Raw genomic sequence first — 23,654 nt, 5'->3', positions numbered from 1 at the left:
TGGCCACGGGGACAAAACCGTTTAGCGGCGACGACAACGGCGACGATGGCGGCGGCAGCGCACGGCCACTCGACCAACCGCGTTCGTTCCATTGCGGGTAACGTCCAGGCACGCACAGGAAGGACTGGCACACGACGACGCTTACGCGGCAATCCCGGGTTTAAATATCATTGACAAAACTCGTAGTTTTTTCGGTAAAGTCACCATGTAGGTAAAAAATGAAATTAATAAAAAGAAAATAAACCACGACGTTTCGGAGGCAACACAAGTCTCCGTCATCAGGTGGGACCGTCACAGCCAGATTTGCTGCATCAAGTGACTCAAGAGACTCAAGAGACTCAAGTGACTTGATGCAGCAAGTCTGGCTGTGACGGTCCCACCTGATGACGGAGACTTGTGTTGCCTCCGAAACGTCGTGATTTTTATTATTTAATTTGTATTAATTTAAATTTCATTTTTTACCTACACGGTGACTTTACCGTATGAATCCTTGCAGTCACGAAAGCTTCAAATCTAGAATCATTAACAAAGACAAAGATCCACCCTCCCCCCTTCCCCCCGCCGTGTAGCCTGTAACAGACTGTTGGGGGCAAGTGCCGTTAGCGAGCAGCGCCTACGAAGGCCGGCAATGTGGCGCACGGGGTAGGGTGGGTGGCCAGCACCACGCCCGGTGATGATTTTACACACCGCACCGGCTACTCTTTCGAGGCTGAGTCGACCTAGGAGAGGCGGCCCTGGGACCGGTTTCGGATAACCGTCACTTGGCGTGAGCGGGAATCGAACCCGGGGTTCGATTCCCGCAACATTAACATTTCCGTATCATTAACGCGCGCGCCATGGCTACTATGTACAACGGCTGCCGAAAATCCACGGCTGGTCCATCCACCACCACCACCCCCCCCCCCACGGTTGCACGCGAGACGAACACACGGAGAGAGAGGCCGGGTCAGTTAGCCAGATGGCACCAGAGCACAGAGGTCGCAAACGGGTTTTGATTCCCTACCCGTACCTGGCTACCCGATACCCGTACCCTACCCGATACCCGTACCCTACCCGATACCCGGCTACCCATACCCGGCTACCCGATACCTGTACCCTACCCGATACCCGTACCCTACCCGATACCCGGCTACCCGTACCCGATACCCGTACCCTACCCGATACCCGGCTAACCGTACCCGATACCCGTACCCTACCCGTACCTGGCCGCACCAGGGTCACAAACGACTACCGGGTAGGGTACGGGTATCAGGTACGGGTAGCCGGGTATCGGGTAGGGTACGGGTATCGGGTATGGGTAGCCGGGTATTGGGTAGGGTACGGGTATCGGGTAGGGTACAGGTATCGGGTAGCCGGGTATGGGTAGCCAGGTATTGGGTAGGGTACCAGTATCGGGTAGGGTACGGGTAGCCGGGTATCGGGTAGGGTACGGGTATCGGGTATGGGTAGCCGGGTATCGGGTAGGGTACGGGTATCGGGTACCCGGTTGCGACCTCTGCCAGAGCATGGAGCGGTGGCGCCATGCTCTGTAGGACACACGTGTCGCTTAGCCCCGCCCATTACCCACGGTATCCAAAGTCAAGAATAAGACTCGGCGATGACCCCAACGTCGAAAGCATCGCCGGGCTCTCGCCTACCGTGCAACCGCGGCAACGGAGGTGCGGGGGGAAGGACGGCAGGCTAAACTAAACAAACGGTTCTAAGGAAGTGAGTTATCAATGTAGTGTAGGAGTGTGTAGTAGTGTATAGTAGTGTGTAGTAGCTTGTAGTAGCGTGTAGTAGCGTGTAGTAGCGTGTAGTAGCGTGTAGTAGCGTGTAGTAGCGTGTAGTAGTTTGTAGTAGCGTGTAGTAGCGTGTAGTAGTTTTTAGTATAGTGTAGTAGTGTGTAGTAGTGTGTAGTAGTGTATAGTAGTGTAGTAGTTTGTAGTAGTTTGTAGTAGTTTGTAGTAGTGTATAGTAGCGTATAGTAGCGTGTAGTAGTGTGTAGTAGCGTGTAGTAGTGTGTAGTAGTGTGTAGTAGTCTGTAGTAGTGTGTAGTAGTGTGTAGTAGTGTGTAATAGTGTGTAGTCTGTAGTAGCGTGTAGTAGTGTGTAGTAGTCTGTAGTAGCGTGTAGTAGTGTGTAGTAGTGTGTAGTAGTCTGTAGTAGTGTGTAGTAGTCTGTAGTAGTGTGTAGTAGTGTGCAGTAGTGTATAGTGGTGTGTAGTAGTCTGTAGTAGTGTGTAGTAGTCTGTAGTAGTCTGTAGTAGTGTGTAGTAGTGTGTAGTAGTCTGTAGTAGTGTGTAGTAGTCTGTAGTAGTGTGTAGTAGTGTGTAGTAGTGTGTAGTAGTGTGTAGTAGTCTGTAGTAGTTTGTAGTAGTGTGTAGTAGTGTGTAGTAGTTGGTATGTACAATTTATATTGCACCGCAGGTAGCCAACCGCGCTAATCGGAGGTGCGGGGGGAAGGACAACAAACTAACACAACAACAAGAAGAAGCAGTTTTAAAGAAGTGAGTTTGTCAATCTAGATGATAATGCACAGGCATAATGACTTTGAACCCCCCCCACCTCCTACGCATTCCACAAGTAGTGACTAATCCCATATCTGCATTTCCCATAAATATTCTAAATTCCTCTTGATATGCAAATTCATTTGTCAAGGCGCCCCTTCCCCCCCTCCAACCCAGCTTAAATATACGCTGCCAAGCCTGGTGGTGCCCATTCAGACGCTGTCTTTCCGACAGACCTGTTCTTCACCTGAGGACGGCTGCTTGCGTTGTGGCCGAAACGTCGTGAGATTTGTATTTTATTATGGTTTATTTTTATTATTTTATTATTTCCCTTCTACGTGACTTTACCGAAAGAACCAAGAAGATGAATCCCTGCAGTCACGAAAGAAGCTTTAAATCGAAATTTAATCTAGATGATGTTGATTTAAAAGAGAGCGGCTCCCGTCGGCTTCCTGGTTTCGGAAAGCAGAGCGTTCCAGACGGCCGCAGGAGTTAACCCGACGACGAAGCGCGACGACGCGGTGACCGCCGTGACGATGGTTTATGCTCCTCGATGAAATCGGCGGCGAGGTATCACGGTTCAATCTGTGGCGATGAGCACGGTGGCCTTACCACAGAGGTGGGGATCGTACGAGGCCCGCGAAATCGTCTGGGTCTGGCCCTGCCAAGGCAACCGCAGGCGGGACTCGAAATTCAACAAATCTCGGAGCAAACGTGGCAAAGCAGTTGCGAGTAGCAGCGACATCATCGTCGACACCAGCAGCTAACATCGCCACACGCCTCGCCAAAGAGAAGCAGTTACAGCCCATCGCGTTAGGGGCGAGTTCGTTAAATGTTTGACCAAATTCAACAAATCTAGGAGCAAACGTGGCAAAGCAGTTGCGAGTAGCAGCGACATCATCGTCGACACCAGCAGCTGACATCGCCACACGCCTCGCCAAAGAGAAGCAGTTACAGCCCATCGCGTTAGGGGCGAGTTCGTTAAATGTTTGACCAAATTCAATAAATCTAGGAGCAAACGTGGCAAAGCAGTTGCGAGTAGCATCGACATCATCGTCGACACCAGCTGACATCGCCACGCGCCTCGCCAAAGAGAAGCAGTTACAGCCCATCGCGTTAGGGGCGAGTTCGTTAAATGTTTGACCAAATTCAATAAATCTAGGAGCAAACGTGGCAAAGCAGTTGCAAGTAGCAGCGACATCATCGTCGACACCAGCTGACATCGCCACGCGCCTCGCCAAAGAGAAGCAGTTACAGCCCATCGCGTTAGGGGCGAGTTAATTAGACGTTTGACCAAATCTCACGGGCTAATTTTAAGTTGATCATTTTGTACGGCCCGCGAATGATGTTACTGTATAAATATCCAAATGGCCCTTGGCAGAACAAAGGTTCCCCAGCTCCTGATTTTACGACGACGCTGCCGTCCGTCCGTTCGGCGAACAGGAAGCCGACGGGCACGGCCAGAAAACACGGGGGGGGACCTCTAACTGACGCGTGCGTGGGACCACCTGCAACGCACCCGCAGACCTGCATGTCGTACAGGGAGCGTTGAGCCATTGTTCGTCTTAAACAAATTCACTGGTGGCAAATGTGTACACGTCAAATGTATATTAAACCCCCTTTTCCACTGGCGACATCCGAACCGAGCCAGCGCGGGGCCAGCATGGTACGGGTTTGTTTTTTCCACTGGCGACATCCGAACCGAGCCAGTATGGATGTTTTTTTTCCACTAGCGACATCCGAACGGAGCCAGCGCAGGACCAGCACGGTACGGGTTTGTTTTTTTTCCACTGGTGACATCCGAACCGAGCCAGCACGGTACGGGTGTTTTTTTTCCACTAACAACATCCGGACCGAGCCAATACGGGTGCATTTTTTCCACTAACAACATCTGAACCGAGCCAGCATGGTACGGATGTTTTTTCCACAGGCGACATCCGAACCGAGCCAGTACGGGTGTTTTTTTCCACTAACAACATCCGAACCGAGCCAATACGGGTGCTTTTTTTCCACTAACAACAACCGAACCAAGCCAGCACGGTACGGATGTTTTTTTCCACTGGCGACATCCGAACCGAGCCAGCGCGGGGGGCCAGCACGGTACGGGTTTGTTTTTTTCTTTTCCCCACTGGGTTATTTGCCGACCCGAGCCAGAACCAAACCGTGATAACGTCGCTGGGAGGGGTGGGGGGGGGAGAATGCCGCGATCGCCAGCAACGCCGGCACGTGTCGCCCCGGCACGGTTACGCGGGCGAGCACGCGCCGGCGGCTACTCCGCCACGCCCTCGCCTCCCTCGCCTGGCTCGGCACTGCCCCACGGAGCACCAGGCGGCCGAGATGCAAGCGCGTGGCACTTCTTTCTCACCGTACGTAGCCACCAAAATCGGACCGCACCCTCCCTTAAAAGCGCGGTCGGGGATGAATCTATTTTTCTCCGCGTGCCGAGCCGGGTGCGAGGGCGATCCCTCGATTCCGCGCCCTCGCTAGCCCCCCCCCCACCCTCCGGTCGGTTGCCGCTCATCCTACGACGACGTCATCCAAGTCTTCTTCTTCTTCGGCGGCTGCTGCGGCGTCTTCGGCGGCGTCTTCGGCGGCGTCTTCGGCGGCATCTTCGGCGGCGTCTTCCTCTTCGTCGGCGGACCTCGGCGCCCGCATCGCGTGCGTGTTGTTGTGCCGGCTCAACGTCCCCGTGTGGGCGAACGCCCGCCCGCACACGGCGCAGCGGTAGGGCTTCTCGCCCGTGTGCGTGCGCTGGTGCGTGCGCAGCATGCCCGCCTCGCGGAACTCCTTCCAGCACACGGTGCACTTGTAGGGCTTCTCGCCCGTGTGGATGCGCTCGTGGCTGCGAAGGTTGCCGAGAACGCGGAACGCCTTGGCGCACACGCCGCACCGGTACGGGCGCTCGCCGGTGTGCGTGCGCCGGTGGCTGACGAGGACGCCCGGCTTGTCGGCCGTGTAGGGGCACTCGTCGCAGCGGTAGACGGCCGACTTGCCGTGCTGCTTCATGTGGTCCTCGAGCGCCGGCGGGCTCACCAGCACCCAGTTGCACACCGGGCACAGGATCTTGGCGGAGCCCTCGGAGATCATTTTGTCTCCTTGGGGAGGGGGGGGGTAGGAGGGGTGGCGGAAAGAGAAAGATCATCGCCACCCACATCACACACAAATATCGTCACCGTCCTTGGCTTTAGCCGCACCAACTTCACAATATTAATGCTGGTAGGAACAAAGTGAACCAGCCTACAATAGATTATATCGTCCGTCCGTCCGATGTCCGATTAGGTGTAGCAACATCGCCCCCTACTGCAAACACTTGGCAGGACCCTACAAAAACCTTTAGACTCAGTGAGGCTTTCCTGGCTAAACAAGTGTAACATTCCCTTATAATTCCCTGAGATCGCTTTTAATTAAAACATTTAAATTAAAAATTAACTCACAGCGGCCTAAAGCCTACAGCTAGGCCTAAAGCCTAGAACTAGGCCTCAAACTCTCCCTTCGTATCGTCCGATTAGGTGTAGCAGCATCGCCCCCTACTGCAAACACTTGGCAGGACCCTACAAAAACCTTTAGACTCAGCGAGGCTTTCCTGGCTAAACAAGTGTAATAATACATTATGCTTATCTTCTTTGGTTATTCGTTCCTACCAGCCCACCCCGCAGGGACCTGTTTATATCCAGGGGCCTGCCTTGGCTCCTCCCACCCTCAACCAGTATATATACAAGGACGGTTTTCTTGGAATCTCTCTTACTTGTTGTTGTTGAATTTGGCAAATTTTGATGGGTTTTTTTTCGTGACGGAATTTGAAACGCGCGATGAGTGTGAAGCAGACGTCACGCAGGATTAACCGCCCGCTCGCTCACCTGCTCACTCACCCACTCACTCACCCACTCACTCACCTGCTCACTCACCCATTCACTCACCTGCTCACTCACCCACTCACCTGCTCACTCACCCACTCACCTGCTCACTCACCTGCTCACTCACCCACTCACCCATTCACTCACCTGCTCACTCACCTGCTCACTCACCTGCTCACTCACCCACTCACCTGCTCACTCACCTGCTCACTCACCCACTCACCCATTCACTCACCTGCTCACTCACCTACTCACCCATTCACTCACCCACTCACCTGCTCACTCACCTGCTCACTCACCCACTCACCCATTCACTCACCTGCTCACTCACCCACTCACCCATTCACTCACCTGCTCACTCACCTACTCACTCACCCACTCACTCACCTGCTCACTCACCTGCTCACTCACCCACTCACCCACTCACTCACCTGCTCACTCACCCACTCACCTGCTCACTCACCTGCTCACTCACCCACTCACCCATTCACTCACCTGCTCACTCACCCACTCACCTGCTCACTCACCTGCTCACTCACCCACTCACCCATTCACTCACCTGCTCACTCACCCACTCACCCATTCACTCACCTGCTCACTCACCTACTCACTCACCCACTCACTCACCTGCTCACTCACCTGCTCACTCACCCACTCACCCACTCACTCACCTACTCACTCACCTGCTCACTCACCTGCTCACTCACCCACTCACCTGCTCACTCACCTGCTCACTCACCCACTCACCTATTCACTCACCTGCTCACTCACCTGCTCACTCACCTGCTCACTCACCCACTCACTCACCTGCTCACTCACCTGCTCACTCACCCACTCACCCACTCACTCACCTACTCACTCACCTGCTCACTCACCCACTCACCCACTCACCCACCTGCTCACTCACCTACTCACTCACCCACTCACCCACTCACTCACCTGCTCACTCACCTGCTCACTCACCCACTCACCCACTCACTCACCTGCTCACTCACCTGCTCACTCACCTGCTCACTCACCCACTCACCCACTCACTCACCCACTCACTCACCTGCTCACTCACCCACTCACCCATTCACTCACCTACTCACTCACCTACTCACTCAATCACTCACCCACTCACTCACCTACTCACTCACCTGCTCACTCACCCACTCACCCACTCACTCACCTACTCACTCACCTGCTCACTCACCCACTTACCCACTCACTCACCTGCTCACTCACCTGCTCACTCACCCACTCACCCATTCACTCACCTGCTCACTCATCTACTCAATCACCCACTCACCCATTCACTCACCTGCTCACCCACTCACCCAATCACTCACCTGCTCACTCATCTACTCACTCACCCACTCACTCACCTGCTCACTCACCTGCTCACTCACCCACTCACCCATTCACTCACCTGCTCACTCATCTACTCACTCACCCACTCACCCATTCACTCACCTACTCACTCACCCACTCACTCACCCACTCACCCACTCACTCACCTGCTCACTCATCTACTCACTCACCCACTCACTCACCCACTCACCCACTCACTCACCTGCTCACTCACCTACTCACTCCCTCATCTGCTCACTCACCCACTCACTCACCTACTCACTCACCCACTCACCCACCCACTCACCCTTTCACTCACCCATTCACTCACCTGCTCACTCACCCACTCACCCATTCACTCACTCACCCACTCACTCATCTACTCAACCATTCACTCATTCATTCACCCACCCATTCGCTCACCCATTCAATCAGTCACCCATTCACTCACTAATTCGTCCATCCACTCATCTGCTCACTCACCCATTCACTCACCCATTCACTCACTCATTCACTCATTCACTCAGTCACTCACCCATTCACTCACTAATTCGTCCATTCACTCACCTGCTCACTCACCCATTCACTCAGTCACTCACCCATTCACTCACTCAGTCACTCACTCAGTCACTCACCCATTCACTCACTCAGTCATCCACCCATCCACTCACCCACTCACTCACCCAGTCACTCACTCATTCACTCACCCATTCACTCACCCATTCACTCAGTCAGTCACCCACCCATTCACTCACTCAGTCACTCAATCATTCACTCACCCATTCACCCACCCATCCACTCACCCACTCACTCACCCAGTCACTCACTCATTCACTCATTCACTCACCCATTCACTCAGTCACTCACTCAGTCACTCACCCATTCACTCAGTCACTCATTCACTCACCCACCCATTCACTCACTCACCCATTCACTCAGTCACTCACCCATTCACTCACCCATTCACTCAGTCACTCACCCATTCACTCACTCACTCACCCACCCATTCACTCACTCACCCATTCTCTCAGTCACTCACCCATTCACTCACCCATTCACTCAGTCACTCACCCATTCACTCACCCATTCACTCACTCACTCATTCACTCACCCATTCACTCACTCACCCATTCACTCAGTCACTCACCCATTCACTCACCCATTCACTCAGTCACTCACCAATTCACTCACCCATTCACTCACTCACTCATTCACTCACCCATTCACTCACTCACTCACCCATTCACTCAGTCACTCACCCATTCACTCACCCATTCACTCACTCACTCATTCACTCACTCACCCATTCACTCACCCATTCACTCAGTCACTCACCCATTCACTCACCCATTCACTCAGTCACTCACCCATTCACTCACCCATTCACTCACTCACTCATTCACTCACTCACTCATTCACTCACTCACCCATTCACTCACTCACCCATTCACTAACCCATTCACTCAGTCACTCACTCATTCATCCACTCATTCACTCACCCACCCACTCGCTACCGCTGGGATTCCTCCCTCACCTCATCATGCCTCCTCTCTCCACTCACCTCCTCACCAGCTCCACTCACCACTCACCTCTCACTCTGCTCCCTCACCTCCTCACCACCTCCACTCACCACTCCCTCTGCTCCCTCACCACCTCACCAGCTCCACTCACCACTCACCTCTCCCTCTGCTCCCTCACCTCCTCACCAGCTCCACTCACCTCTCCCTCCTCACCAACTCCACTCACCAGCTCCCCTCTCCACTCACCTCCTCCTCCTCGCTGCGTCTCGCTGTGGCCGCCTGCTCCTCTTCTCTCCCTCATCGCCTCACCCCTCACCACCTCACCACCCCTCACCACCCCTCACCACCCCTCACCACACCACCTCACCACCCCTCACCACCCCTCACCACACCACCTCACCACCCCTCACCACCTCACCACCCCTCACCACCCCTCACCACACCACCTCACCACCCCTCACGACCCCTCACCACCCCTCACCACACCACCTCACCACCCCTCACCACCTCACCACCCCTCACCACCCCTCACCACACCACCTCACCACCCCTCACCACCCCTCACCACCCCTCACCACCCCTCACCACACCACCTCACCACCCCTCACCACCCCTCACCACCCCTCACCACACCACCTCACCACCCCTCACCACCTCCTCCTCTTCTCTGCTCACCGCCTCCTCTCTCTCCCCGCTGCTCACAGTGACATCACGCCGGAGGTGACGTCATGTCGAACGCCGCGAAGAAAAATTACGTCACCCGCCACCGCGCGCGTGACGTCACGTCGCTCGCCGACCCCCTCGCTCGTCGCCTGACGTCACGTAGCTCGCGTGACGTCACGCGGCTCGCAGGGATCTGCGAGCGACAGACAGGAGCAGTGGAGCGTCGATCGCGGGGATCTGTGAGTGACAGACAAGAGCAGTGGAGCGTCGATCGCGGGGATCTGTGAGCGACAGACAAGAGCAGTGGAGCGTCGATCGCGGGGATCTGTGAGCGACAGACAAGAGCAGTGGAGCGTCGATCGCGGGGATCTGCGAGCGACAGACAGGAGCAGTGGAGCGTCGATCGCGGGGATCTGTGAGCGACAGACAAGAGCAGTGGAGCGTCGATCGCGGGGATCTGTGAGCGACAGACAGGAGCAGTGGAGCGTCGATCGCGGGGATCTGTGAGCGGCAGACAGGAGCAGTGGAGCGTCGATCGCGGGGATCTGCGAGCGACAGACAGGTGCAGTGGAGCGTCGATCGCGGGGATCTGCGAGCGGCAGACAGGAGCAGTGGAGCGTCGATCGCGGGGATCTGCGAGCGACAGACAGGAGCAGTGGAGCGTCGATCGCGGGGATCTGCGAGCGGCAGACAGGAGCAGTGGAGCGTCGATCGCGGGGATCTGCGAGCGGCAGACAGGAGCAGTGGAGCGTCGATCGCGGGGATCTGCGAGCGACAGACAGGAGCAGTGGAGCGTCGATCGCGGGGATCTGTGAGCGGCAGACAAGAGCAGTGGAGCGTCGATCGCAGGGATCTGTGAGCGGCAGACAGGAGCAGTGGAGCGTCGATCGCAGGGATCTGTGAGCGACAGACAGGAGCAGTGGAACGTCGATCGCGGGGATCTGTGAGCGACAGACAGGAGCAGTGGAGCGTCGATCGCGGGGATCTGTGAGCGACAGACAGGAGCAGTGGAGCGTCGATCGCAGGGATCTGTGAGCGGCAGACAGGAGCAGTGGAGCGTTGATCGCGGGGAATCTGTGAGCAACAGACAGGAGCAGTGGAGCGTCGATGGCGGGGATCTGTGAGCGGCAGACAGGAGCAGTGGAGCGTCGATCGCGGGGATCTGTGAGCGACAGACAGGAGCAGTGGAGCGTCGATCGCGGGAATCTGTGAGCAACAGACAGGAGCAGTGGAGCGTCGATCGCGGGGATCTGTGAGCGACAGACAGGAGCAGTGGAGCGTCGATCGCAGGGATCTGTGAGCGGCAAACAGGAGCAGTGGAGCGTCGATCGCGGGGAATCTGTGAGCAACAGACAGGAGCAGTGGAGCGTCGATGGCGGGGATCTGTGAGCGGCAGACAGGAGCAGTGGAGCGTCGATCGCGGGGATCTGTGAGCGACAGACAAGAGCAGTGGAGCGCAGATCGCGGGGATCTGTGAGCGACAGACAGGAGCAGTGGAGCGTCGATGGCGGGGATCTGTGAGCGGCAGACAGGAGCAGTGGAGCGTCGATCGCGGGGATCTGTGAGCGACAGACAAGAGCAGTGGAGCGCAGATCGCGGGGATCTGTGAGCGACAGACAGGAGCAGTGGAGCGTCGATGGCGGGGATCTGTGAGCGACAGACAGGAGCAGTGGAGCGTCGATCGCGGGGATCTGTGAGCGACAGACAAGAGCAGTGGAGCGCAGATCGCGGGGATCTGTGAGCGGCAGACAGGAGCAGTGGAGCGTCGATCGCGGGGATCTGTGAGCGGCAGACAGGAGCAGTGGAGCGTCGATCGCGGGGATCTGTGAGCGGCAGACAGGAGCAGTGGAGCGTCGATCGCGGGGATCTGTGAGCGACAGACAGGAGCAGTGGAGCGTCGATCGCGGGGATCTGTGAGCGGCAGACAGGAGCAGTGGAGCGTCGATCGCGGGGATCTGTGAGCGGCAGACAGGAGCAGTGGAGCGTCGATCGCGGGGATCTGTGAGCGACAGACAGGAGCAGTGGAGCGTCGATCGCGGGGATCTGTGAGCGACAGACAGGAGCAGTGGAGCGTCGATCGCGGGGATCTGTGAGCGACAGACAGGAGCAGTGGAGCGTCGATCGCGGGGATCTGTGAGTGACAGCGCAGAGAGCACCATCACCTAGCAACCGTTGTCCAATCAGGTCGCGGCGTCGCGTTGCTAGGGGAAACAGCCCCTCCCCCCCGACCCCCCTTAGCTGCTTCGGAATCCGTGCGTCCGACCAATGGGAAGCCGCCGTTCGTCCCCACGTGATGCGCAGCTGGCCAATGGAGAAGCGGCATCGTTATATATTTTTTTAATGTTTCTTCCTCTTGGGCTCCGTCCGTTTGTGAGGTAAAAAAAATGAACAAAATTAAAGTTAAAATCTTGTTAACATTTTGTATTATTTTTGCTGACTAAACGTGTGTAAGTAGCGACCTTAGAAGTTGCTCGATTATCGCGATGTTCTCATTCGCGTTCAGTTAGCGGAATGTTTGTGAGGCGAAGTTTTGTGAGGCGAGAAAAAAAACTAAAAAATTTAAGTTTTAAACTTTTTGTTTACATTTTAAATGCTTTGTGTTTATTAAACGTTTCGTAAGTTTGCGACGTTTGCGTTGCCCGGGTGACGTTACGATCGTCAGTTGTGTTTATATCTCGGGCTCTGTCCCGTCGAGGCGAAGTTTGTGAGGTAAAACTAATTAAAGTTGTTGTTTTTTAAAAAATGTTTTAATTGTTATTGTTAATTAAATGTTTGTAAACTAGCGACGTTATAGTTTTCCTGAGTGGCGTTACGATCGATCGTTGTGTTTTTTGCGATGTTTTTGTCTCTTTCTCGGGCTCTCTAACCTATAAGGCAAAGTTTGTGAGGTAAAACTAATTAAATATTTCGATTTAAAGCTTCTTTCGTGACTGCAGCAGGGATTCATCTTCTTGGTTCTTTCGGTAAAGTCGTCACGTAGAAGGGAAATAATAAATTAATGAAAATAAAACTTTATAAAAGTACAATTCTCACGACGTTTCGGCCACAACGCAAGCAGCCGTCCTCAGGTGTTTTATTTTTATTATTTTATTATTTCCCTTCTACCTGACTTTACCGAAAGAACCAAGAAGATAATTAAATATTCATCGGGTCTTTCGGTTACAGTCACGTAGATTGACAAAAAATTATAAAATAATAACAAAAATGTAATGAAAATTAACTTAATGAGCCGTCCGTAAATGACGTCACGCGATTTTGGACGTCACATGACGTCACAGATCCCCCCTCAAAGATGACGTCATAAAGCTCTGCCCCTCCCTCCCCCCACAAAACCATATTTCCATTTTGAAAATTAAAAATTCTTCAAATCGCTTTAAACTATTGTCATTGTAGCGCGTATTTAATGTGGCGCTGCACTCTGACGTTGTAGGAGTGTTGTTATAACACTTAGTGTTGTTATAACAATTTTATATTTATTTAAAGTTGCGCATTTTGATGTGACGTCACATTTCTCAGCCTAAAATCAGTACCTGGTGCGGTGTGTAGTAAACATCGCCACTGGGGAGACAAAGGCGGCCGGGCGTGGTGCTGGCCACCCACCCCCTCGTGTGCCGTGCCGGCACTTGCCCCTACAGTCTGTTAAGGCTACACGGGGGATCTTTGAGTAGGTGGATGAGTTGGTGAGTGGGTGGGTGGATGACTTGGTGAGTGCATGAATGTGTGAGCGGGTGGGTGGATGAGTGGGTGAGTGAATGAGTTGATGAGTGGATGAGTTGGTGAGTGGGTGGGTGGATGAGTTGGTGAGTGGGTGAGTGGGTGAGTGAGTGGGTGGATGAGTTGGTGAGTGGGTGGGTGGATGACTTGGTGAGTGCATGAATGTGTGAGCGGGTGGGTGGATGAGTGGGTGAGTGAATGAGTTGATGAGTGGATGAGTTGGTGAGTGGGTGGGTGGATGAGTTGGTGAGTATGTGAGTTGGTGAGTGAGTGATGAGTGAATGAGTTGGTGAGTGGGTGGGTGGATGAGTGGGTGGGTGGATGAGTTGGTGGGTGGATGAGTTGGTGAGTGAATGAGTTGGTGAGTGGATGAGTTGGTGAGTGGGTGGGTGGATGAGTTGGTGAGTATGTGAGTTGGTGAGTGAGTGATGAGTGAATGAGTTGGTGAGTGGGTGGGTGGATGAGTGGGTGGGTGGATGAGTTGGTGGGTGGATGAGTTGGTGAGTGGATTAGTTGGTGAGTGGGTGGGTGGATGAGTTGATGAGTTGGTGAGTGAGTGTGTGAATGAGTTGATGAGTGGGTGAGTGAGTTTGTGAGTTGGTGGGTGGGTGAACGAGTGGATGAGTGGGTGGGTGGATGAGTTGGTGAGTGGATGAGTGGGTGGGTGGATGAGTTGGTAAGTGAGTTTGTGAGTTGGTGAGTGAGTGAATGAGTTGGTGAGTGAGTGATGAGTGGGTGGGTAGGTGAGTGGGTGGGTGGATGAGTTGGTGAGTGAGTTTGTGAGTTGGTGGGTGGGTGAACGAGTGGATGAGTGGGTGGGTGGATGAGTTGGTGAGTGAGTGATGAGTGGGTGGGTAGGTGAACGAGTGAATGAGTGAATGAGTTGGTGAGTGAGTGAATGAGTTGGTGAGTGAGTGATGAGTGCTCACGATCTGATCTCACTTGTCAGGGTGGATGAGTTGGTGGGTGGATGAGTTGGTGGGTGAGTTAGTGAGTGGATGAGTTGTGAGTGGTTGAGTGGATGAGTTGGTGAGTGAGTTTGTGAGTGGGTGGGTGGGTGAACGAGTGGATGAGTTGGTGAGTGAGTGATGAGTGCTCACGATCTGATCTCACTTGTCAGGGTGGATGAGTTGGTGGGTGGATGAGTTGGTGGGTGAGTTAGTGAGTGGATGAGTTGTGAGTGGTTGAGTGGATGAGTTGGTGAGTGAGTTTGTGAGTGGGTGGGTGGGTGAACGAGTGGATGAGTTGGTGAGTGAGTGATGAGTGCTCACGATCTGATCTCACTTGTCAGGGTGGATGAGTTGGTGGGTGGATGAGTTGGTGGGTGAGTTAGTGAGTGGATGAGTTGTGAGTGGTTGAGTGGATGAGTTGGTGAGTGAGTTTGTGAGTGGGTGGGTGGGTGAACGAGTGGATGAGTTGGTGAGTGAGTGATGAGTGCTCACGATCTGATCTCACTTGTCAGGGTGGATGAGTTGGTGGGTGAGTTAGTGAGTGGATGAGTTGTGAGTGGTTGAGTGGATGAGTTGGTGAGTGAGTTTGTGAGTGGGTGGGTGGGTGAACGAGTGGATGAGTTGGTGAGTGAGTGATGAGTGCTCACGATCTGATCTCACTTGTCAGGGTGGATGAGTTGGTGGGTGGATGAGTTGGTGAGTGAGTGATGAGTAAATGAGTTGGTGAGTGAGTGAGTGATGATTGCTCACCACCTGATCTCACTTGTCAGGGTGACAAGTCTCCATGCGCATGACTCAAGCGAGTTGACCAGGGAGAGTTTGAGGCGATCAGGAGCCGGCATCTGCCATGACAGCGAGGCTGGGAGAGCGGAGACCCACTCCACATTCCCGGCACCACGACGAGGCTTCCGTGCTGGTGCCAAAGCAGCTACCCCCTCACCACCACTGCCACATTCTCTAGCGCTCACCACCACCACCACCACATTCTCTAGCGCTCACCACCACCACCACATTCTCTAGCGCTCACCACCACCACCACCACATTCTCTAGCGCTCACCACCACTGACACATTCTCTAGCGCTCACCACCACCACCACATTCTCTAGCGCTCACCACCACCACCACCACCACATTCTCTAGCGCTCACCACCACCACCACATTCTCTAGCGCTCACCACCACCACCACCACCACATTCTCTAGCGCTCACCACCACCACCACCACCACATTCTCTAGCGCTCACCACCACTGACACATTCTCTAGCGCTCACCACCACCACCACCACATTCTCTAGCGCTCACCACCACTGACACATTCTCTAGCGCTCACCACCACCACCACATTCTCTAGCGCTCACCACCACCACCACCACCACATTCTCTAGCACTCACCACCACTGACACATTCTCTAGCGCTCACCACCACCACCACATTCTCTAGCGCTCACCACCACCACCACATTCTCTAGCGCTCACCACCACTGACACATTCTCTAGCCCTCACCACCACCACCACATTCTCTAGCACTCACCACCACCACCACATTCTCTAGCGCTCACCACCACCACCACCACCACATTCTCTAGCGCTCACCACCACCACCACATTCTCTAGCGCTCACCACCACCACCACCACCACATTCTCTAGCGCTCACCACCACTGACACATTCTCTAGCGCTCACCACCACCACCACCACCACATTCTCTAGCGCTCACCACCACCACCACCACCACATTCTCTAGCGCTCACCACCACTGACACATTCTCTAGCGCTCACCACCACCACCACATTCTCTAGCGCTCACCACCACCACCACCACCACTGTCTCTAGCGCTCACCACCACTGACACATTCTCTAGCGCTCACCACCACTACCACATTCTCTAGCGCTCACCACCACCACCACATTCTCTAGCGCTCACCACCACTGCCACATTCTCTAGCGCTCACCACCACATTCTCTAGCGCTCACCACCACTGCCACATTCTCTAGCGCTCACCACCACTGACACATTCTCTAGCGCTCACCACCACCACCACATTCTCTAGCGCTCACCACCACTACCACATTCTCTAGCCCTCACCACCACCACTGACACATTCTCTAGCGCTCACCACCACCACCACATTCTCTAGCCCTCACCACCACCACTGACACATTCTCTAGCGCTCACCACCACTACCACATTCTCTAGCGCTCACCACCACCACCACATTCTCTAGCGCTCACCACCACTGCCACATTCTCTAGCGCTCACCACCACCACTGACACATTCTCTAGCGCTCACCACCACCACCACATTCTCTAGCGCTCACCACCACCACCACATTCTCTAGCGCTCACCACCACCACCACATTCTCTAGCGCTCACCACCACTACCACATTCTCTAGCCCTCACCACCACCACTGACACATTCTCTAGCGCTCACCACCACCACCACATTCTCTAGCCCTCACCACCACCACTGACACATTCTCTAGCGCTCACCACCACTACCACATTCTCTAGCCCTCACCACCACCACTACCACATTCTCTAGCGCTCACCACCACCACCACATTCTCTAGCGCTCACCACCACCACCACATTCTCTAGCGCTCACCACCACTACCACATTCTCTAGCGCTCACCACCACTGACACATTCTCTAGCCCTCACCACCACCACTGACACATTCTCTAGCGCTCACCACCACCACTACCACATTCTCTAGCGCTCACCACCACCACTACATTCTCTAGCGCTCACCACCACCACTACATTCTCTAGCGCTCACCACCACCACTACATTCTCTAGCGCTCACCACCACTGTCACATTCTCTAGCGCTCACCACCACTGACACATTCTCTAGCGCTCACCACCACTGACACATTCTCTAGCGCTCACCACCACCACTGACACATTCTCTAGCGCTCACCACCACTGACACATTCTCTAGCGCTCACCACCACCACCACATTCTCTAGCGCTCACCACCACTGACACAGCCTCTAGCACTCACCACCACCACCACCACATTCTCTAGCGCTCACCACCACCACATTCTCTAGCGCTCACCACCACTGACACATTCTCTAGCGCTCACCACCACTGACACAGCCTCTAGCACTCACCACCACCACCACCACATTCTCTAGCGCTCACCACCACCACATTCTCTAGCGCTCACCACCACTGTCACATTCTCTAGCGCTCACCACCACCACATTCTCTAGCGCTCACCACCACTACCACATTCTCTAGCGCTCACCACCACTGACACATTCTCTAGCGCTCACCACCACCACCACATTCTCTAGCGCTCACCACCACCACCACCACATTCTCTAGCGCTCACCACCACCACTACCACATTCTCTAGCGCTCACCACCACTGTCACATTCTCTAGCGCTCACCACCACCACCACCACATTCTCTAGCGCTCACCACCACCACTGTCACATTCTCTAGCGCTCACCACCACCACCACCACATTCTCTAGCGCTCACCACCACCACCACATTCTCTAGCGCTCACCACCACCACCACATTCTCTAGCACTCACCACCACTGTCACATTCTCTAGCGCTCACCACCACCACTACCACATTCTCTAGCGCTCACCACCACTGACACAGCCTCTAGCGCTCACCACCACTGACACAGCCTCTAGCACTCACCACCACCACTACCACATTCTCTAGCGCTCACCACCACCACCACCACATTCTCTAGCGCTCACCACCACTGACACAGCCTCTAGCACTCACCACCACCACTACCACATTCTCTAGCGCTCACCACCACTGACACATTCTCTAGCGCTCACCACCACTGACACAGCCTCTAGCACTCACCACCACCACTACCACATTCTCTAGCGCTCACCACCACTGACACATTCTCTAGCGCTCACCACCACTGACACAGCCTCTAGCACTCACCACCACCACCACCACATTCTCTAGCGCTCACCACCACTGACACAGCCTCTAGCACTCACCACCACCACTACCACATTCTCTAGCGCTCACCACCACCACTGTCACATTCTCTAGCGCTCACCACCACCACTACCACATTCTCTAGCGCTCACCACCACCACTGTCACATTCTCTAGCGCTCACCACCACCACTGACACATTCTCTAGCGCTCACCACCACTGACACATTCTCTAGCGCTCACCACCACCACCACTGACACATTCTCTAGCGCTCACCACCACCACCACATTCTCTAGCACTCACCACCACCACCACATTCTCTAGCGCTCACCACCACCACCACATTCTCTAGCGCTCACCACCACCACCACATTCTCTAGCGCTCACCACCACCACCACATTCTCTAGCACTCACCACCACCACCACATTCTCTAGCGCTCACCACCACTACCACATTCTCTAGCACTCACCACCACCACCACATTCTCTAGCACTCACCACCACCACCACATTCTCTAGCGCTCACCACCACCACCACATTCTCTAGCGCTCACCACCACCACCACATTCTCTAGCGCTCACCACCACTACCACTGTCTCTAGCGCTCACCACCACTACCACATTCTCTAGCGCTCACCACCACTACCACTGTCTCTAGCGCTCACCACCACCACCACATTCTCTAGCGCTCACCACCACTACCACATTCTCTAGCGCTCACCACCACCACCACCACATTCTCTAGCGCTCACCACCACCACCACCACATTCTCTAGCGCTCACCACCACTGTCACATTCTCTAGCGCTCACCACCACCACATTCTCTAGCGCTCACCACCACCACCACATTCTCTAGCGCTCACCACCACCACCACATTCTCTAGCGCTCACCACCACTACCACATTCTCTAGCGCTCACCACCACTGACACTGTCTCTAGCGCTCACCACCACCACCACTGATGTGTCTTGTCCGTGTCTCCCCCCGCCATGTCTCCAGGAGTTGTACCGTCTGGGTCGCGTTCTGGGTCGCGGTAGTTTTGGTTTGGTCGTTGAAGGCGTGAACCTGGCGACCGGGGAGAAGTGTGCGGTGAAGCAACTCAACAAGGACAAGGTGAGAACTCCTACCACACACTACCACTACTACTACCACTACTACCACTACCACTACTGCCTCTACTACTACCACTACCACCTCTAGCCCTACCTCTACCACTACCACTACTACCACTACCACTACCCCTGCCTCTACCTCTGCCTCTACCACTACAATTACCACTACCCCTACCACTACCTCTACCACTACCCCTACCACTACCACTACCCCTACCCCTACCACTACCCCTACAACTACCACTACCACTACCCCTACCACTACCCCTACAACTACCACTACCCCTACAACTACCACTACCACTACCCCTACCACTACCCCTACAACTACCACTACCACTACCCCTACAACTACCACTACCCCTACCACTACCACTACAACTACCACTACCACTACCCCTACAACTACCACTACCCCTACCACTACCCCTACAACTACCACTACCACTACCCCTACCACTACCCCTACAACTACCACTACCACTACCCCTACAACTACCACTACCCCTACCACTACCACTACCCCTACAACTACCACTACCACTACCCCTACCACTACCCCTACAACTACCACTACCACTACCCCTACCACTACCCCTACAACTACCACTACCACTACCACTACCCCTACAACTACCACTACCCCTACCACTACCACTACCCCTACCACTACCACTACCCCTACAACTACCACTACCCCTACCACTACCACTACCCCTACAACTACCACTACCACTACCCCTACAACTACCACTACCACTACCCCTACAACTACCACTACCACTACCCCTACCACTACCACTACCCCTACCACTACCACTACCCCTACAACTACCCCTACCACTACCACTACCCCTACCACTACCACTACCCCTACAACTACCACTACAACTACCACTACCACTACCCCTACAACTACCCTTACAACTACCACTACCACTACCTCTACTACTACCACTACCACTACCCCTACTACTACCACTACCACTACCCCTACCACTACCTCTACTACTACCACTACCACTACCCCTACAACTACCCCTACATCTACCACTACACCTACCACTACCCCTACAACTACCACTACCCCTACAACTACCACTACCACTACCCCTACAACTACCCCTACAACTACCACTACCTCTACTACTACCACTACCTCTACACCACTACCCCTACACCACTACCACTACCCCTACAACTACCACTACCACTACCCCTACAACTACCACTACCACTACCCCTACCACTACCTCTACTACTACCACTACCTCTACACCACTACCCCTACACCACTACCACTACCCCTACAACTACCACTACCACTACCCCTACAACTACCACTACCACTACCCCTACAACTACCACCACCCCTACCACTACCACTACCCCTACCACTACCCCTACCTCTACTACTACCACTGCCTCTACCACTACCACTACCACCTCTACCACTACCACCTCTACCACTACCACTACCACCTCTACCACTACCACCTCTACCACTACCACTACCACCTCTACCACTAACACTAACACTGCCCCAACCATTACCCCTACCACCTCTACCACTACCACGTCTACCACTACCCCTACCACCACTACCACTACTCCTACCACCACTACCACTACTCCTACCACCACTACCACTACTCCTACCACCACTACCTCTACCCCTGCCGCCATAGTCAGGGTCAGGATCGAACCCACGACCTCCTGCACACCAGGCGAGGTAGTTAACATCTCCTAGCCACCGTGATGATGATGAGAGAGAGAGAGACGCAGACTCCAAATATACAGCAGCAGCAGCAGGCATCGTCAGGGTCGGGATCGAACCCACGACCTCCTGCACACCAGGCGAGGTAGTCAACATCTCCTAGCCACCGTGATGATGATGATGATGAGAGAGACGCAGCAAACTCCAAATCTACAGCAGCAGCAGGCGTCGTCAGGAGTCGGGATAGAACCCACGACCTCCTGCAGACCAGGCGAGGTAGTCAACATCTCCTAGCCCATCGTGATAATGATGATGATGAGAGAGAGACGCAGACTCCAAACATACAGCAGCAGCAGGCGTCGTCAGGGTCGTGATGGAACCCACGACCTCCTGCGTACCAGGCGAGGTAGTCAACATCTCATGGCCACCGGTGGGGTGATCTCTTTGCCTTCGGAGGCGGGCAGCGTGGGAGTGCGACTGTTGGAGAGGGAGGTGAGCATCTTGAAGAAGGTGCAACACTCCAACATCATTCGTCTCTACGCGGTTCTGGAGACCCCCAAGGTAGCCACCACCCCCACCCACCCGCACCCCCCCCCAAATGTATCCCCTTCACACCCCGGCCTCATCCCCTCCCCCCTCCCCGCACCCACTCACTCACCCACTCACTCACTCACTTACTCACTCACTCACGAACTCACCCACCCACTCACGAACTCACCCACTCACCCACCCACCCACTCACGAACTCACTCACCCACTCACCCACGCACCCACTTACTCACCCACCAACCAGAGGTCGCAAACGGGTTTTGATTCCTTACCCCCCGTACCCGGCCGCACCAGGGTCGCAAACTCTCCCACTCACTCACCCACCCACTAATTCAGCTACTCACTCACCCACTCACCCACCCACACACTCACCCACCCACTCACCCACTCACTCACCCACTCACCCACTCACGAACTCACTCACTCACCCACTCACCCACTCACGAACTCACCCACTCACGAACTCACCCACTCACTCACCCACTCACCCACGCACCCACTTACTCACCCACCAACCAGAGGTCGCAAACGGGTTTTGATTCCTTACCCGTACCCGGCCGCACCAGGGTCGCAAACTCTCCCACTCACTCACTCATCCACCCACCAAGTCAGCTACTCACTCACCCACTCACCCACTCACTCACACACTAATTCAGCTACTCACTCACTCACTCACCCACTCACTCGCTCACTCACACACTAATTCAGCTACTCACTCACCCACTCACCCACTCACGCACCCACCCACGAACTCACCCACTCACTCACTCACCCACGCACTCACCCACTCACCCACGCACCCACTTACTCACCCACCAACCAGAGGTCGCAAACGGGTTTTGATTCCTTACCCGTACCCGGCCGCACCAGGGTCGCAAACGGGTACCCGTACCCGGCCGGGTACGGGTAGCCGGGTATCGGGTAGGGTACGGGTATCGGGTACCCGGTTGCGACCTCTGCTCACCCCGCCTCACGTGTGCAAAACAACAACAACACCATTGGAACCTCCTTTGCCAGTAGAAAAATATGATGATTGGTTTTTTTTCCCTTTTATCTGGCAACAAAACTGACACCTTTTTTTACGAGGAGTCATGTTTGCATAGACCACAATACCTGCAGTCATGATGCAAACACCCCGAGCTCTCATACTCTGATGGTGCGTTGTCTTTGAGTTGTGCGCCTTTTGGCGTCATCTGGTCCAACACCATGTGAGACTAGGCTCTAAGGAAAGCTGTCTCGGGTGTGGACCAATCAACTTCAAGGACAGTGCATACATTATCAGAGTTGTGTTTTGTGTTTGCATTATGACTGCAGGTATTGTGGTCTATGCAAACATGACTCCTCGTAAAATAGCGTGTTGTGTTGTTGTCGTGTTGTCGTTTTGTTAGCGTTGTTGTTGTGTTGTTAGCGTGTCGTTGTTAGCGTGTTGTTAGCGTGTTGTTGTTAGCGTGTTGTTGTTAGTGTGTTGTTGTCGTGTTGCTAGCGTGTGTTTCTAGCGATGGAGCTGTGCGAGCCAGGTGTTGTCGTTGTTAGCGTGTCGTTGTTAGCGTGTTGTTAGCGTGTCGTTGTTAGCGTGTCGTTGTTGGCATGTTGTTAGCGTATTGTTGGCGTGTTGCTAGCGTGTGTTTCTAGCGATGGAGCTGTGCGAGCCGGGTGTTGTTGTTGCTAGTGTGTCGTTGTTAGCGTGTCATTGTTAGCGTGTCGTTGGCGTGTTGCTAGCGTGTGTTTCTAGCGATGGAGCTGTGCGAGCTGGGTGTTGTAGTTGTTAGCGTGTCGTTGTTAGCGTGTTGTTAGCGTGTTAGCGTGCTAGCGTGTTG

The 23,654-nt window shown here is 54.3% G+C and overlaps 2 protein-coding genes across 3 annotated transcripts in view; one reads left to right on the top strand and one right to left on the bottom strand.

Annotated features, from left to right (window-relative positions):
- Window positions 1-4,107: 4,107 nt before the first annotated feature.
- LOC144948316 (uncharacterized) lies at window positions 4,108-10,021 on the bottom strand. 2 transcript variants are annotated; one of them, XM_078877752.1, is made up of 2 exons: window positions 9,869-10,021; window positions 4,108-5,582 (listed from the first exon to the last, which is right to left on the bottom strand). In XM_078877752.1, exon 2 carries the CDS (start codon window positions 5,572-5,574, stop codon window positions 5,005-5,007), a length of 570 nt encoding a protein of 189 aa, XP_078733878.1. In that variant the 5' UTR covers window positions 5,575-5,582; window positions 9,869-10,021; the 3' UTR covers window positions 4,108-5,004. The 2 variants fall into 2 exon arrangements, with proteins under 2 accessions (XP_078733878.1, XP_078733877.1); XM_078877751.1 differs by lacking the exon at window positions 9,869-10,021 and adding an exon at window positions 9,440-9,517.
- A 1,958-nt stretch (window positions 10,022-11,979) lies between these two features.
- The window catches only part of LOC144948249 (serine/threonine-protein kinase 33-like), a 26,092-nt gene continuing 14,417 nt past the window's right edge, over window positions 11,980-23,654 (top strand). The window contains exons 1-4 of the mRNA XM_078877673.1: window positions 11,980-11,989; window positions 15,291-15,436; window positions 19,459-19,572; window positions 21,745-21,849. Coding sequence (XP_078733799.1) covers window positions 15,368-15,436; window positions 19,459-19,572; window positions 21,745-21,849 — 288 coding nt within the window. The 5' untranslated portion in view covers window positions 11,980-11,989; window positions 15,291-15,367. The remainder of the gene's footprint in view (window positions 11,990-15,290; window positions 15,437-19,458; window positions 19,573-21,744; window positions 21,850-23,654) is intronic.

The sequence above is a fragment of the Lampetra fluviatilis genome, chromosome 48, assembly GCF_964198595.1.
Source record: "Lampetra fluviatilis chromosome 48, kcLamFluv1.1, whole genome shotgun sequence".
Classification (NCBI taxonomy): Eukaryota; Metazoa; Chordata; class Hyperoartia; order Petromyzontiformes; family Petromyzontidae; genus Lampetra; species Lampetra fluviatilis.
Note: the sequence above shows the minus strand (reverse complement) of the source record. Positions and strands in the feature narration are given on the sequence as shown.